The sequence below is a fragment of the Phalacrocorax carbo genome, chromosome 3 (assembly GCF_963921805.1).
Source record: "Phalacrocorax carbo chromosome 3, bPhaCar2.1, whole genome shotgun sequence".
NCBI classification, from domain to species: Eukaryota; Metazoa; Chordata; class Aves; order Suliformes; family Phalacrocoracidae; genus Phalacrocorax; species Phalacrocorax carbo.
Genome location: NC_087515.1, coordinates 126,633,634 through 126,651,747, shown reverse-complemented (window position 1 = coordinate 126,651,747; position 18,114 = coordinate 126,633,634). Strand labels below are relative to the sequence as shown.

General features: G+C 42.3%; 1 protein-coding gene across 1 annotated transcript in view; it reads left to right on the top strand.

Annotated features, from left to right (window-relative positions):
• The window catches only part of MSRA (methionine sulfoxide reductase A), a 301,026-nt gene that overhangs the window by 200,389 nt on the left and 82,523 nt on the right, over positions 1-18,114 (top strand). The window contains exon 5 of the mRNA XM_064448273.1: positions 2,770-2,876. Coding sequence (XP_064304343.1) covers positions 2,770-2,876 — 107 coding nt within the window. The remainder of the gene's footprint in view (positions 1-2,769; positions 2,877-18,114) is intronic.

Genomic DNA, 18,114 nt, shown 5'->3' with positions numbered 1-18,114 from the left:
GAGCTTTGTTTTATCTTTGGTGAAACTGCATATCCTTGATGTGAAGCCCTCAGAAAAAGGGATGTGGCTTTAGGGTACAGCGGGAAATGCTCTCTGCTCTTTGAAAGTTGCCTTATGTCCCATCTGGATTTTGTATACTTTGGCTTTCAGTTGAAAGTCATACCTAGTTAAGTGCCTCTGGTAAGACTAAAGAGCCTTATTTCTCAGGTTATTTCTCTATGTATGTATTTATAAATCAGAATAGTTCTCCTCTTAACCTTCTCTTCATTAAATTAACTAAGCTGACCACTTCCCTATTAGTATGTAATGGTGGCATGTGGATATATTAAATAATCTTGTTTATCTTTTCACTCAGAGCACCATGCACATGAGCTCGTGCTAAATTCACACTCTTGAAGTGCATGCTAGAAACTGGCATATTGTATAGTGATCCTCCATTTATAGAGATTTTTGTAATCTACTCCCTAGTCGGTTGTTAAGTAGTTTGTTAAACACTAAATAGATTTGTAGAATGCTAATGCTTAAGCTCAAACATCAGTCAGCATTAACATATCCTGGCAAAACTAATGCTTTACTGGCCTCTATTCATTTGATGCCTAACTATTCAGTAGCACTGGCTTTACAAGAGCTCCCTACCACCCTAAAATAACTTACAAAGAAATGAGCAGAATATTGTCTGCCTTGCAGACCGCACTATTAAGTATTGATGAAGAAAGTAGTTGTTCTTTTGAGTAATAATGTGACATTTCAGCAGTTAAAAAGTAACCCAAATAATCCAAAAACTCCGTAATATTTTGGGGCATCACATTTGCTCCTGTATACTGTTGGTCACTGAATGGACTTTTTGCCCAAATGCATCTTTCAAAACATTTCTGCATCTTTTAGTTCATAAATATTTCATTTGTTTATTGTATTAGCCTTTAAACAATTTTTCTGTTTCCTTGGAAAGTACAAGAGGGCTAAAAGTTATCATGCTTTAATGAGTAGTATTATGTTGATAACATCTTTTTCCCCCCAGTATCACAGCCTCTTTCTCTACCCTCTGCCCTTCGCTAGTGGGGGATCAGGATGTGCAGGTTTTTTTCCATTTCATCTCCGTAGTCCTGAGAGCTGATGGTAATCATCAAAGGGGCTTCTGTAGGCTGGTGGCAGTCAAAAGACAAATCCTGATGATTTCCAGTTTGTCTTGGGTCGGAGGCATCTGGGAGGAGTCTGCTGCTTCGAGTCTGCTGCAGAAACTCCAGCTTTGTCGCTCACCCAAGTTCGTGTACAACACCAGGCAAACTCAAAATTAATACATTTTATTACAGCAAAGCAAAAAGTTCTGTTCTGGAGTGCGAAATCGGCTAGCAGGTTACAAAAGACACAAACTGCAGAACTGTAATTGCAGTTGCAAAACTGCACCTCCAGGTCGTTCTTTATGCTAAAGCTCCTCTAGAAGGCTGTTGGCTGACTTTAGGAGACGTGGTAGTGTTGGGCTGACGGTTGGACTTGATGATCCTAGAGGTCTTTTCCAACCTTAATGATTCTGTGATTCTTTGATTCTCTGATCCCAGGAATTCATGGAATGATCCACAGCAAAGCTGGCTGGCAGTATTGCTGCCTGAGGGAATGGGAATGGATCACGATGAGTGGCAGCAAAGCCTTTGGCCGGCGTGGCTGCCTAGGACTGCAGAAGGCCGAACCGTACCTGGGCTAGTCACCTAAGGGGATAGCAAACTTCCCTCTGCTTTGGCCCATTATTTTATAGTTTCGTAGGTAGAATACATCTCGCATTTTGGGAATTTGTACATCAGCAACTTCATGCAACTAGTCTTTTGAAGGGATTATGTGTATCAGCAGTAAAGGGGCTAATCCTTGTACCAAAATTACTCATTTATGATATAATTTCAAGGAGTTACTGAGTATGTATAACTAGGTTTTTGTTTTCCTAACGTTAGATATTAACAGTTTTATATACTTTTGCCATTCATACTACCCACGTGTAGGTTGCAAACAGAATTTAGTAGAGGTTACCTTTGTTTCTACTTCTCCCAGACTCAAAAATAATGTGAAAGTGTTGCTGTTCTTAAGGATTACTGACTCTGTAACGGTACTAACGCAGCCAGGCTTTCTCCAAACCTTCTCTTTAGCATGCTTCGCTGTCAGAGTCCTCTTTGAAGCTCAGATCTGAGAGCTTTGTAAGAGTCATTCCTTCTCTCCATAAGTAGTGGTGATGATTGTAGGACTTGATAACTCCAGAGCTAATTCTAGTACTAGTATTAGTATAGTAGAGTACTAGTCTTTTAGCAAGGTCATTGCTTTTTGAATAAAGAAGAATAGGTAGTTATCTCCAAGGGTATTTTTGAACCTTTCTCTCATGAAGATGTACTCCTCCAGCACAACAGACCTTTTAAGCGCTTGGTAAAAAACCCTTTTTTTGGTAGCCATTTGCATGGTTCAAAATAAGTATTTTAGGAATACCTTGATGACAGTAACTGCAGCTTGAGTATTTAAGGTTTTACATCTGTATTTGACTAGTATGTGATGTATGAAAATGTAAAATGCTCACATTTCATTTGCATGTTATTTAAAAGGAGATATCAGAGTTAAATCTCTTCAGGACTATTTAACCAAAGAAAGACTTGGACTTCCTAAAAATACCTCCTGAGTATGCACGTACGAGACCATGCTCATCCAGGTGTATGAGACAGCCTAAATTTAGGTGTGTTGGATTCAGGCCTGCAGAAGGATGATCCTCACGGTGTGCTGTGCTTTCTCTCTCCCCAGGAATGCGACAAGGCAATGACTATGGCACACAGTATCGCTCAGCCATCTACACGTTTTCTCAGGAACAGATGGAAGCTGCCTTGAGATCTAAGGAAGAATATCAAAAGGTAACATTGGGCAGGGCGTGGAAGTGCTTCGCATATGAGTGGAGGTCAAAGACATCACCGATTAGCACAAAATCACTTCTCGTGCTGTGCGTTGGCTCCGTGTTGCTATCGAAGCCTCTCATTCCAAAACTGAACTTGCCTCATATTTGCTTTAAATTCCAGCTTTTGTGAAATGTGTTTTTTTTTTCTGTATGTGGTTCATTTTATTACTATGCAGAAAGAAAAATAGTTACTTGGGCAGTTTTAATCTCTCCTAGAGGTTTTTTAATGTGGGTGCACCGGAGCAAAAGTCTGTGATCTTAAAGCTATTCAAGCGTAACAGGACCCCATATTCTGAAGGGTGTAGCCAAAATCTCAGACCTAGGTGTTCTTGAACCCCGGGGGAAAGTCCCGGTCAACATTTGAGCTTGGTGACTCAGGATCACCCACCTGCTGCTTATAAGATGCTTCTATCAAGCCATTCCATAAATGTCTTTGATTAAATGTGACAGCTCGTGACTTAGTAAGGCTATTTCTTTTGACACTAGGATTTGTGTGAGAGAAGATCGACCATTTCCCTTTTTATACACAGTCCTATTTTTCAGTGTAGATGGATTCTGTCTCTTCCCTGCCACATAAGCTATTATTTAACTAAAGGCAGAGGGATTAATGCCCTATAATGTTGCTGCATTGTAATTGCTGTCTGATCTGCCTAGTGGTCTCGACAATGCAAGATCCCGATTCTACAGCAGAGATACATAAAATCTTACATGAAAAAAACTGCTCACCTAGGACATCAGGACAATAGGCAGAGTAACTATTAAGTAGTGCTAAAAGGGTATCAGCTTTCATGCATTTGCTTGTACTGTAACTTCGCTAAGGAGTTATGTTGAAGACCCAGGGTTTGTGGTGAGTATCTAACGTTAAAGGTAAAGCGCCGTGTTTTGGAGAGCAAGGGTATGACATTCAGAAGCATGTGCCAAGGTACGAAAAGGAGGTGCGGGTGCTGAAGTCTCGTGTGGCAGTTTGGTTTTCATAAATGAGTATGGCAGTGGTGGGCTGAGCTATGTGCGCACTCGTAGGGCTGGGTTGTACGTGCAGTTGGCGTTATTTTGCATGCAAAGAGATGCTCTGAACTGCAAGGAACTAATTTGCAAGTCGTTCTCAGCAGTGTGATAACTGTGCATGTAAATTGAGTGCTCAATGACATACATATTTTCTCAGGAGTAGCTGAACACATGGGGATAAGTCAGTCTTGCAGGTGTTTATCGTTGTTAACAGGGTGGTTTCTGAAGGTTCGGTATTCATATTTATCATGCAGAACTTCTTTCTGCTCATTGTTTACTCTAGATCCATTGCTTTTCCAAATTGGTTTTGATCCTTTTTGTTAACATCTGCTGACCAATATCACACTGTAAATCTTACAGCTTTCAGTTTGCTTTCACAACTCTATTATTGTCTGCTGTTATTTGTCATTAAATTAATACTGACTTGAAAGCAAAATTACTATGTAGAAGATTGCAATATGATATTACAGAAATTTCCATCATCAAATAGATTTTCTTAATGGCACAATTTAAAATTTACCTACTTTGAAGTCTATCACCATTTGAAAAGTGTGTATAATTAGTACATTTATATAATTAGGCAGAACTCTGTAAGTGATCACATGTAGAGTTTGTTTTTGCACTTAAGTAAGGGGAAGGAAGGGGACTGCGTTGCCAACTAAGGAAACACAGCAAATATGTACCGAAATTCCTAGAGAATATATGGTTTCTACGTATTATCAACAACAATATCTACGATATTATCTACTGTGGCATTGCAGTAGCAGTAGAATGGTGGTATTGGAAACAAACTGAGCAAACAGTCTGGAATCCCTTGTTATATTAAATATTTTGCATTACATTATTTTAATGTAAATGTAATACAACCACGTTCCTTATTATTGCAGTAATTTAAACCAAATGCCGAGCTCTTCTGGCAGTGACACTTGCATACCTATGCACCTGATAATGACAGGTAAAAACATGTGGGGATGGTGTAACACTTGATTTTTCCATGATAAGCAGCGGTGCATACCCCAAACAGGGGACTAACAAATATTAAAAGTACAATAACTGCAACGTGGATGAGATTTTTGGCACAGCAAATGAATAAAAGCAAAGGTGGTTTATTTGCTTGTTGACTTAAGAATTGAGCATGTGCTCTTTGATGTCTTTTTGTGCTGAGCCCCTGGAAGAGAGTCAAGAATGTCCTCCAAACAGAAAATTATGTGTTTCCTAGAGGGTTGTGGTTTTTTTTTTCATAAATCCAGATATGATTGTTAACTTGAAGGAAATATTTTTGTTCACTGAGGATAGAAGCCATCCAACCCCAAGGTTGGTATCATGAATTCCTGCCTCCACGACAGGCTAGCCTGAAGCGGTAGCTCCTCTCTAGAAGCCAGAGCGCCGTGTTCAGCTCTGCCTACATTTAGCAAAGAGTATGGGCTGAGAGGAGCAGCTCTGCTGAACCAAACAGTTTGTACTGAGGACCCAGAACACACTATGTGCGTTTCAAGAGGGTTTGTTTTTCCATAGCTGCAGTTTGGACCTCTGAACCACGTGCTAATAGGAGATGGAAGTGAGTGGTGTGTTTCTGGGTTCGCCCCATCAAAAGGAATTGGGTTCATTCATCCCAAGGCCACTCTGTAAAGTGAAATGAGGTGTGATAAGTGACAATGATCAGGGGATTTAGTACAAAAGCACACCTCGACTGGCCAGGAGGGAGAGGGATGTTGTTCTCCCCCTCTGCTCTGCCCCAGTGAGGCCACAGCTGCGGGGCTGTGGCCAGTTCTGGGCCCCCCAGTGCAAGAAGGGCAGGGAACTGCTGGAGCAAGGCCAGGGCAGAGCTGCCAAGGGGATCAGGGGCTGGAGCATCTCCCTCGTGAGGAAAGGCTGGGAGACCTGGGTCTGTTCAGCCTGGAGAAGAGAAGGCTGAGGGGGGATCTCATCAGTGCCTATAAATATCTGAAGGGTGGGTGTCAGGGGGATGGGGCCGGGCTCTTTTCAGTGGTGCCCAGCGCCAGGCCAAGGGGCCACGGGCACAAGCTGGAACACGGGAAGCTCCACCTGAACATGAGGCCAAACCCCTTCCCTGTGCGGGTGCCAGAGCAGGGGCACAGGCTGCCCAGAGAGGCTGTGGGGTCCCTTCCCTGGAGACATTCACCCCCCGCCTGGACGCGGCCCTGTGCCCCTGCTCTGGGGGTGCCTGCTCACGCAGGGGTGGGACGGGGTGAGCTCCAGAGGGCCCTTCCAGCCCCTGCCTTCTGTGATTCTGCTCCAAACTGAAACATTAATGTAGCTTACATCTTTCGGGTAGTGCTATGCTTAAGTGGAGGAATAGTGTAGTTAAGTGCACCATGTCCCTAACTGTACCAGCCTACGAGTGAGAAACATAATGTGCACTAAGCCCAAGTATCCTGCAGGGTTACATCTATTTTAAGTTGTGAAACTTGTTGCTGATTCATGCAGCTGTTTTAACAGCTGAGAAATGGCAGTACAGCAATGAATATGCATTGAGCCATGCGTCTTTAGCTGTTGATGAAGCTGAATGCACGCAGTCAGAGTCGGCTAGTGGTAATATATATTATAATACAATAGTGCTGCCGGTAAATTGTGACACAATGTAAGTGTAATCAGAAAAACATAAAATGAGGGCCAGGGCTTGGTGAAAGTACTGTGAATGAGCTGTTCCATCAGTTTTGCCTGAAGCTGAAGTTTTTTAATACAGTTGAACCTGAGGTTACTCAATTTTCAAGGCAGTTGCAAGGCTGGATTTGGTTTTCAAATGACTTATCTAGGCAATAATCCAAATAGTGAAATAAGGGTGGGAAGACATTTGTATTTATTTTTTTCTGAATCAGATGCTTGTATTTGTTTTGTCAAGTGCTAACGCTGGGTTTTCAGGCTCCAAGAATATACCGAGTCCCTCCTATGCATGCTTGGCTTATATTAAAGTAGCATCCCCAAAATGCCAACATCTCTGCATCCTCATGTAGGACAGCACTGACAGTGAAAAATGTGCACAGAGGGCAAAATACAGATCTATTACTTTGTTACAAAAGCAAATATTTGGCAGGAGAAGATCCTTCCACAAAGCAACTAAAGGGCCTCTCTGTGAATAAATATAAATGAATTGAAGCAGGTAATAAGCTCCTGATTTGTTATAGCCAAGAAGTTGGTGGGGAGAGTTGCTGTCATTTGCTCTTATAGTTGTAATCTGGAGAGAGTTATAAGGGCTCAAAGAGGCAGGAGTCTAGAGATGTTATTTTAGGAAGACTTTAAAAATGTGGATTTTTCTAAAGTCCAGAGAACTGGAATGAATCCTTTTTCACTGAACATGTAGGAAAGGTAGAGGAGGTACAGAAGTAACTTTTTTTTTCTTAGAAATGGATGGAGCTTTGCTAGGAGTAATGTAATGCATTGTTTTTATGATTTGGACTGTAAGGGTATAATCTTGCAGGACTACCTTGTGATGCTGGTAGAAATCCTCCCTGAAATCTAAACCAGCTGGTCAACAGATTGAGAAAACGAATAAAAAAAAACCATTAAGTTCACCAAAGCCAGAGTTACAAAGGAAAAAAAAAATAAAAGGAAAAAGCAATGCTAATTGTTTGCTTTGGGGCCTGCAAATATGTATAACTCGTCCAAAATGTACTGTAAGGGGAGGTGAAGGGATTAAATTTAAAAATTACCATTTAGTATTACTACAAGAAATCTAGGCAATTGAAACTAACCCATTGCCCAGCCTGTTGGTCTGGAGAACAGTCTCTTTGTAGAAATGTCAGGACCTGTAAAACCGTAGCTGGGTAGACTTTCTGGAGATCTTGAAGGGAACAGTATGTGATGCTCAGAGGAGAGACTGGATCACACTGCAGCCATAGCAAATATGTTTCTGTGAAGGTCTGAAGAAGATGCTCAGTTAAATGACTGAAACTAGCTTCAACTTGGTCAAATAGTCAGTTTTCGTTGCATTTAATCAAACAGCATTTTCTGTTAATTTAACAAAAGACTTGGCCTGAGGAACATGAATTTGACCAAATATTTCCTTTTGAATCAAGCAAGCAAAGGATTACTAGCTCATATTAGTGTACCGTGGGTTAGTTTTACCTCGTGCTTTATTGCGTATGTACTCACATGCAGCTGAGAAGGGAGTCCTTCAACCGGTAACTTCAAATGTACTGTTTGGTTTCACATTTGTAGGGATTGGAGCATCTGAACCTGAAGAACCATTGGTTTTCCTCTGTGTTTCTGTGACAGGACAAGGGGTAACAGTTTTAAAGTAAGGGAGGGTGGATTTAGACTGGATATAAGGAAGAAATTTTTTACTATGAAGGTGGTGAAAGCCTGGCCCAGGTTGCCCCGAGAGGTGGTCGATGCCCCATCCCTGGGAACACTCAAGGCCAGGCTGGACGGGGCTCTGAGCAACCTGCTCTGGTTGAAGATGTCCCTGCTCATGGCAGGGGGTTGGGCTGGATGGCCTCTAGCGGTCCCTTCCCACCCAAACCATTCTGTGATTCTGTGGTTCTTGGGTTTTGTTCTTCATGAGTTTTACTGTGATGGTTTTTTGGGGAGCATTGGGGTGGGTTTTTTTTGTTTTGTCTGTTATTTTCCTAACCTTTAAAGCCCTGAACAGTTAATGATAAATCATGGATGACCATGGGAAGAATAGGGATGCATGAAAAGGAGTGTGACCAGCAGGGCGAGGGAGGTTCTCCTCCCCCTCTGCTCTGCCCCAGTGAGGCCACAGCTGCGGGGCTGCGGCCAGTTCTGGGCCCCCCAGTGCAAGAAGGGCAGGGAACTGCTGGAGCAAGGCCAGGGGGGAGCTGCCAAGGGGATCAGGGGCTGGAGCATCTCCCTCATGAGGAAAGGCTGAGAGACCTGGGTCTGTTCAGCCTGGAGAAGAGAAGGCTGAGGGGGGATCTCATCAGTGCTTATAAATATCTGAAGGGTGGGTGTCAGGGGGATGGGGCCGGGCTCTTTTCAGCGGTGCCCAACGCCAGGCCAAGGGGCCACGGGCACAAGCTGGAACACGGGAAGTTCCACCTGAACATGAGGACAAACCCCTTCCCTGTGTGGGTGCCAGAGCAGGGGCACAGGCTGCCCAGAGAGGCTGTGGGGTCCCTTCCCTGGAGACATTCACCCCCCGCCTGGACGCGGCCCTGTGCCCCTGCTCTGGGGGTGCCTGCTCCAGCAGGGGGTGGGACGGGATGAGCTCCAGAGGGCCCTTCCAAACCCCCGCCAGTCTGGGATTCTGGGATTCTGTAATTACTTTACGCAGCTGTGGATTTACAGTGCTATCATTCATTTGCAGTGGCCAAATTTCAGTGTGCCTACAGTTACATGATAGCACTCCTGATTCTGAACTTGGTCACCGGAGGACTGGGAACACATTGACTTAACACTGAGATTGGCTTTGGTAGTTGTCATGAAGCTCCTCTATGGCGGGACCATCAGATACCATGTCTTAGCCGAGAGCTGTAAACCAGCTGCCGGTCAGCCCTTGAAGCTCCCTTATATCCTTGTCAAGTAGAAGCGCCTGCATGAGCAATGCTGTGCTCCACTGGAAGGACTCAACTAACCGCTGCCCTGGGAGTTCACATTTACCCAAAACTGAGTGTGCGCTCAGCCATGGGACACATTCCCAGGGCCTGATTCAGTCGCTCACACCTAGTGCTGTTGGGGAAACCCTAGTGTATCTCAGCCAACCTACAGCTGCTGCTCTACAACACACAAATATCCCTTCGCGGCAGTATCATATCTGCCAGTCCTGTGTAGATATCTGAAATACACTGGGCACCTCAAATAATGCTAAATGCCTGTATTTAGGTAGCTGATTTTAGGCACCCCCTGATCTCTCGTGACGGTAATGGAAGTTCAGATACCTAATTCATGCGTGGACCTCGCCAGGTATAAACCAGGCTGTGATGGATGGCTGCGTTCTGCAGAATAAGGGAAATGGTGAGTTAGTAGTGGCCAGCATAAGAGGCAACAGCCTCTGCAGCTCAGCAGCCTAACAGGTACCGTGAAGCTTTCCTGAGCTTGCTGTGGGACGATGTGGGAACAAACCAACAAACCCCTCGGCTGCAAAAAGAAGAGCTTTGTATTGGGAATCATAGAAAAGAGCAGAACTGAAAGCTGGAGTTTCCTGGTTAGCGCATTGAGCTGTGGCGTAGAAATCTGCAAGGGAATGGTCAGGAATGTGTTTGTCCAGGCTGGAGGAAAGGCTGTTTACAGACCTACGGGATCGACAGTCGGGGTTTTTAATTGCACGAAGGAGTGCCTTGTGGAGCGAATTTACAACATTCAGCTGTGGTTTTATGTAATGTGCTGTGTGAGTTCAGAATATGCTTTGGCTGGGAGACAGTTTTTCACGTGTGTTTTGGCTGGGAAAAGTTAAATAGCTCTTTTAAAAAGTAAGTTGTTGTTATTAAAGCAATATAATAGAGTCAATAAAAAATAACACCTGCTTACTCCTCTTCAAATTATGTCTATTTCAGGGCTTTACATATCGAATTATCTTTGCTTCACTCTGATGTGAATAGGAGCTACTTGATTCCTGATTGATGGTGATAGTTCTTATGAAAATAAGCAAACCTGATCTGATAAGCTAAGCCATTATTTGTTTTGTAATCACTCATCTGTGCTACAGAGATACCCTTTTTATGTTCATCCCGCTCTGAGAAAGCTGCATTAGGCTACGGATGAGGAGGTTTTGTGCGAACAGTTGCTGACTCTTTTCGTATTAGCTTAAACCACAGAAAATTTGACTTCTTTTGTCGCTCCAAGAAAATTTGGTCACCTTGCAGCAGAAGGATAGCTCAAAACTCATACACACTTTTGACTGCATTTCTTGATGACAGTGGCAACAAGATAAAAGCTTTAATGGCATGAACTTAGTATTCTGTAACTGGCTTGTCTGAGCTCTTTAGAATAAATATGTCTGTGAGATGACCTGTCCTATTGCCAACACTCACTAACAACCCACTTGTGCTTTCTTTGTTGAATTTAGGCTGAAGCACATGGCTACAATGCATTTATAAAGTTTTATGGTCCTCTGCTGTGTCTATTTTTTCTACTTTTTTGGTATGGAATTCTGTTATGATAGACATGGTCAGCGCCCTATGGTTTTCTTTGCAGCCATAACATAATACATGAGAGTTCGCTCAATATTACAGTTCCTGTTCATCTGACTTTCCTTTCTTAAAAGATTTTCTTACATTTCTATGCTGTGGAATCTCACGTCAAGTTGCGGGAGGAAAAACATGTTAACATCACCACCAAGGTGACTTTATTCTGAAACTAGGAAATGTACGGGGTGTATATGTCCATATGAAAACACAAATGAGCATCCCTGGAAAGCAAGGAAGGACTAAGGACACCTCAAAATTTACTGAGGCAGAGAAATGCCACCATCCTATGCTGAGTGCAGCATGCTACCAGTTGCATACTATTTCTTGTTCCCCTGGATGCAGCGATAGCACATGTTGCTTGCTTTTATCAATGCAGAGGAAGGCAAGATGGTTTTTTTTTTAGCTTTTGATTCTGCATATATACTGTTCATTTGATCAAAGGCCGGGTGTTTCACTTAGCCCTTTGACTGCTGCAAATACAGCTAATCATGCATTTGAAGTTAGAACTATGAACAACATTATGAAACCATACTTTCTATTTTACAATCATTTTTTCATCTGGGAGGTCATGGGGTTCAGCAAAGAAGCCATTTGCTTTATTGGACTGTGAACGTGAAGCCAGTGCTTCAAGCTAACACTTATATTGGACATTTAAACTAATATTAGAAATTGCCCTACAATAAACTAATGTAAATATCAAATAGATTTGACTCCAAGAATGGGTTGTAAATAAAACATTTCCTGCTTTGTATTGCTTGCTCTGTTCAGCTTGCCAGTAATGTAAAACACCCTAAGTTTGTCTAGACATCAAGTTTTCATATACTTAGGCAGATGAATTCTCAGTCTTCAGGGCAGATCTTCATGCTGATCCAGAAGATGATGATTTAAAGGGCTATGTTGACTTGCCTACGAGAGTCTAGTGCCATTTGAGATGTGCGACCCTGTCTGAACTGGCCTCCAGTTGCTGCTCCATCCATGGGTCCTAGGTCATACCAGTGGTAAGGCAACATAGTGGAGTCTGTAGTGATGCCAACACACTGAGGATAAATGCCTTTACATCAGCCTGTAAATGTGCTCCCACATGGTTCCATGGCACCTAGGATCATTCTGAAGGGCTTCTAGTTGAGGCTTATGAATTTCTTGATCTTGACTATGCATCCATCATAGCACTCTGAAAGTTTCACAAGCATATTAAATGGCAGGAGTATAAATTTGATAGTGATATTAATAATTATGGTTTAAGTGTACACAGTGATTTAAAAGGAAGAGGATATAGTTTCTTCTCTTAAGGGAGCTCTGAAGGAGTTTAGTTTAACTAAGAGATTAGTTATGCGGAGGACATGATAAAATAGTCTAGAAGAAGGTCAAGACAACAGAAAGATGATTATGATTAGGTGTTCCTGTTGTATCAGATCTTCATGTCTTTGGGTTAAATGTAGCCCTTAAAACTAACTTAAGCAAAAATTTCCAGGAAACGAAAACTGAGAGATCATCTCAAGATGTGCTGAGTCTCAAGATGTGCTGAGTCTCAAGATGTGTTGAGAATGTTGTGTCTTAATTCTGCTCTGGCCTTTCAATCTGTCCCTGTCCAGGTGAAAGATAAGACTTGTAGTGGGACTCTCTGAATTGATCTGGAGAGGAGGAGAGGGGTTGGCCTGGTTTATAGTTTCCATACAGATTAAAAAATGAAACAAAAGGCCTTTTTCTTTTTTAAAATGACCCATAAATTTTTAATGAGCATGGTGAAGTCTGGGAGCATTACTTCTGCTGTCCAAAGAGTTTGCTTATCCTTAGTGCAAAGCTGTGGGATCCAAAGGACAGTACTGAACCCTCAGGTTTTCTCAGAGACAAAAGTGTGCTTAAGCACACAGAATTCAAGCAAGTACTTGTGGAGTACTTTTCCACTGTTTATCCAACTCTAAAATGTGAAGCCAAAAATTTATTTGAAACAGGGTCTTCAAGTCAGATATAAGAACATAATGGCACTTCAGGAAGTTCGGAGCTCCACAGGGCACACACATGGAAACAACAGACACTTTGCATTTATAAAATATACTGCTTGGGTATCTAAATATGGACATAGGAGTGTCCACTTAACCACTCGGGTTCAAACAATTTGATAACCAGGTGTACTACAGCGTGTATCGACAGTTGTCATGCCCTGATGAAGTTGTTTTCTAACTGATGTTAACATTTGCTTAAATAACTTGCAAGATTTTCTCACAGAACCCAAGGCAGATCAGCCATACAGCTGCAAATCCAGAGCAACACCATTAGAATCAATGGAATTACTTTGGATTTCCAGTAATGCAATTGAGTTAAAAATCTGGCCCTTTAATTTCAGCATTTTTGTTCCCCAATATACTACCAGAGAATTCTGTGTATTATTTCATGTTTGAAGTATGCCACTCAGTCAAACAGAGCTCTCAGCTTTTGAGAAAACAAGTCAATACTTCCTGGAAAGGAAAAATCAGAGCATGCTTTAGCAAGCAACGTTGTCCTGTCTGTTTTGATCTTGTGATCTTTTTGCATCAAGACCTTTTTCTCCTTTATTGACTTCCACAGGTCACTTGTAGGCTAACCTTTTTTGTTTTTTTCTTTTAGATCCAGGATTTCTACTGATTCCAGTAAGAGCTAGATTGCAGAGAGGGGTCAGAAGGGGCTCTTTGGTTGGTGGGCAATACCCGCAACTGTATGATCACTCTTGTGCTAGAGCTTTGTAGGATTGCAGGCATTAAAACCAACCCAGCTAGGAAAAGCCAAGACATTTCTCTTTGGGTTAATGCTTGCCCATCATTCCAAGAAAGCATGGAGTTACAACAGATACTAACATCAGTATTTTCTCAATGGTGTATCAATGGGCTTAGGCCTGTAGATAAACCATTTGTACACAGGCATACAGGAATATCTGAAGATATTTTGTTAAGAGCCGCTGGGAAGCACAGAGGAAATAACGGGTGCTGCTATTCCTCAGTATTTGGGTGTGTCTGAAGACGTGGAGGGACGAGATTTGCCTGCGTTCAGTCCTATTTTACAAAAGTTTTAGTTCAGGCATCTCTGCATCTATGACTTTGATTTTATTCAGTGGCTCTGTAGCTAGTAATTTTGTCATCTTATGCTGCAGGGCTCATGAGCCTAACTGCTGAAGTACCAGCTAGATGGTGCTGACAGGCAAGATCAAGCAAAGCCCACGTTACAGCTCTCCGTTGGGCTGATGTAGAAAAATCAGTTCTTCTGCCTTTCTCTCTTCATTTCCCCACTCCCAAGTTTATTTCAGCCTTTAGTTGTTGTTTGTTTCCTCCCCACATTAGTTCCTGACTCTTTTGCTCTCCAGGTGGTTCTATCAGCTGACCTTGCCCCACAGCCCTTTCCTTCTAGCTCCACATTTTCCCCAGTCTTCAGATTTTCCCCTCCATTCCTCAGGCCCGTGTTTCTGAAAAAATCTTCTCTTTATCCTTGAGACAAGGATGAACTTGTATTTTTTTCTAGCTGATCTTTATTACATGCCATTTAGTCACAGGGTCTAAAAGTAAATCCAACTACCTGACATATCAAGGCGGACAAAATATATTCTCTCCTCCTGCTGCCTAAAGCATCCTAAGATGCCTCCTGCTGCAGCACCATGTAGGTGTGTTCTCGGCCAAGCCACTGCAGAAAGGGTCATCAAAGACTGAGAAATCATCTTAAGTGACACAGTGCTCCCAGCCCCCAGGACTTCTTGCCCTGTAGTTTTTGGCCCTGACCTTTCCCCAAGCAACCAGCTTCCCATGGCTTATTGAGGTAGATACATTTCCATTTTGGCTGTTCCTTTCTCCTTTGTTTTGGTTATTTTTAGGTGACTCAGTTAAACCACGACTTTTTCAATTTTTGAAGGAACTGTATTTAAGATGTTCACAGAAGAAAAGCTCTTTTACACATGAAGGCACTTTGTAAGCTAGTAGGGAAAGGTGTAATGAAGACCCTGAGCCAGCGGCTTAAACTAGGTGAAAGTATATATTTGTAACAGCAGGTGCCTGACAGTGAAAGCCATGGATGCATCATTTCTTCAGTAGAATAGTCAGTATTATTCAACTAATTATTTTTTATCAGGAAATGTGTGTAGTCAAAATTGTAGCTTTATGCATCGGTGTTCTCATATCAGTGACTTTCGCCAGAAAAATCTTTTAAACTTAGTTTTGAACTTCCTTGAAGTTTTTGCCTTTTAACATCAGTTTTCTTTTTTTTTTTCTGTGAAAAAAATAAAAATGGGTACCACAACTGGATCCAATATCACAGAACGAGCTTAATCTATGACGTAAAGAAAGGTCAGATCACCTCCCTGGGCACGCTGCTGTTTATACACACGTTTCTGTAGACATGCCTTTAGTCTTTGTTCCTAGATGTAAAATTTTTGGATTTCACCTCCCTAGATGTAGAATTCGGGGTTTAACCATGTAACAAAGATCTCAGCTGTGCAATGTGGGCGCCTCGGGATTATCAGCATTTGCTCTAACTCTGAGCTTCACGGGATCTTCCAATTTTACCAGCACTAATTTTAGAACTATTTCTAAGGCTTGGTCACTGCGCTTCGTAACAATTCTGGTGAAAGTCCATCTTAATGCAGTTACCATTTGCTGTGTTGATACCGTGTAGCACTTCTTTATTTATTAAGATAGTTATACGGTACTAAATCAAATCTGAAGTGTTAACTATATTGTATCTACAAAGTTTCCTTTGTCAGCTAATCTAATCTCATCAAAGAAAGATGTTTGGTTTATATTTGACCTGTTTTCTACAAAAACATGTTGATTGGCACTAATTATATTCCTTACCATTTGAAAGTCGTTTCTTTTTTTTTTTTTTTTTGCTTGTTTTTGTTTTTACCCAGGTACAAATTGGCAGTGTTGTGTGTGTTGCTTTACTTGTCCCTTTTGAAGTGCTGCAGGAAACCGGTGCTCATTCCCTCTTTTAGAATATTCAATACTAACCATCCACCGATTGTGTGAAAACCACATTTTTCTAAAGAGTCAAAAAAAATTAGACAACTTTGGGTTTATTGGCCAGTTCTTCATGCTGAAGGACTCTCAACTGTAAACTTCAAGGCTGAGTTTTTGCACTGCTTAAAGAAAGTGTCCCAGATTTTTTTTTTTCAATATGGAAAATCCAGTATTTTTCCCAGTTGTGTTTCACAGAAACACCTGAACAGTTATCCTAGAAAACTTGGAAAATTAATGGCCTCCAGCAAATACTATTTGATGACAACTTTCAGCCCAAAAGGTAAAGTTTCGCGGAGATTAAAATACCCAAAGAAAAATTCTGAAAAAAGAGGAGTTAGGAAATCACAGTGAGGGACTGTAGCATCCCTCCTCCTTCTCCACATACACACACAAATGTGCGCTTTTAATATCATCATCTCCCTCATTTTACTTTCTGTAATATTTTTTATTTTTATCTCACTCAGCTAATTATATCTTGGATGATTATTTTTCATCCAACTCTTCTTGCCATTATATATACGTCGTTGCTATTTTATGTGCCAACAATCATAGGAAATAAATTTTCCCATTATCCCGTGATATATTATTATAGGCAAAAACCTTCGAGCGCGGAATTAGGGGATTTAACGGGGCTGGAGGAAAACCTGATTTGTTTCATTGCCCTCTAGTGGCCTCGCAGCACGTCTGCAGCGGCACGAAATGCAGGAGCTTTTCCTTTCTCTTTGTGTGCAACACACATCACCGGGTTTCTTGTCATTTGAGCGTCCTAAAGTTGTTTGTCCACATTTGTGTAAAGCACAGAGCGCTGTTTTATATAGCAGATAAAGCAGAATTATCCTGCGGGTGTTTGTAAATTATGACAAGGGGGGATTCTGTGGCTTTTATATTTTGCTCCGGAAAAGAGGAAGGTGCACGTTACCTGTATGAACGTTGTTTACCGAGTGAGTTTTGGGAGGGACACTCATATATGATCATTTGTGTGGGTGCCAGAGCAGGGGCACAGGCTGCCCAGAGAGGCTGTGGGGTCCCTTCCCTGGAGACATTCACCCCCCGCCTGGACGCGGCCCTGTGCCCCTGCTCTGGGGGTGCCTGCTCCAGCAGGGGGTGGGACGGGATGAGCTCCAGAGGGCCCTGCCAACCCCCACCAGTCTGGGATTGTGTGATTTAAATATGTACAGTCTACAGAAATAGGCATCATTTTTTTAGGCATCATTTTCTGCTGCCATTGCTGTGTATAATAGTGAATCCATCACACATTCCAGCTGAAGGAGGGCTTGGCAAACATATAATCCCATTTATTTGAAAACTATCCTTCCATCTTGGAGTGGAAATCTTCCTTGGCACCCACAGGGGCTGATCGCTGGGGGGGTTGTGGGTCCGCCTGCAGGTGCAGAGATGTTGAAGGCCCATGAGAGTTCATGGTTTTGTGTCTTGAACTCACCAGGTGTCTTTGCATTGACACCCACGGAAGCCACGAGCGCTCAGCACCTTCCGGATGAGCTCTTGGCTGTTGTCGCACTCAGTGCTTGACACTGGACAGAGACCACAGAAATCAGTGGGGTCTAATTCTCATTTTGCAAGTAGAAAGAACATGACTTTGCACCACCACCCCCCCAATTTAATTACAGGATAATGTTTCAACAAATATATCAGTCAGGTGCATTAGGCGTAGTGAATTAGATGGGTATGAGACATACCGAGGGAACCACAGAATCACAGAAGGAAGGGGGAATAATGCTTGTGTTGGGAAAAGATCATAATATCAAGGGTGGCCTTTCGTGAATTAAAAAAACCCCAAAACCCAAACCCTACAAAACTTGAGGCAAAGATATTAATTTTGAACAGTAGGATCAGAGGAAATCAAACACTGCTCCGGACCGGGTGTTATTATTTTTTTACTTTGAGTTAAAATGCAATGCATATCTGAATTATGGCTTACCAGTCTTAAAAATGGAGTGCTTTTTGCCGTAAAATGCCTGGCTAATACATATTGACTTTATACAATGTCATATTTCTGCACTGTCCTGGAAGGAGAGGAAGGGAAAAGGCTTTACAGGGCATTTTTGAAATCACAGCACAGTTCTGGCTCCAATAGTTGTTTTAGGTC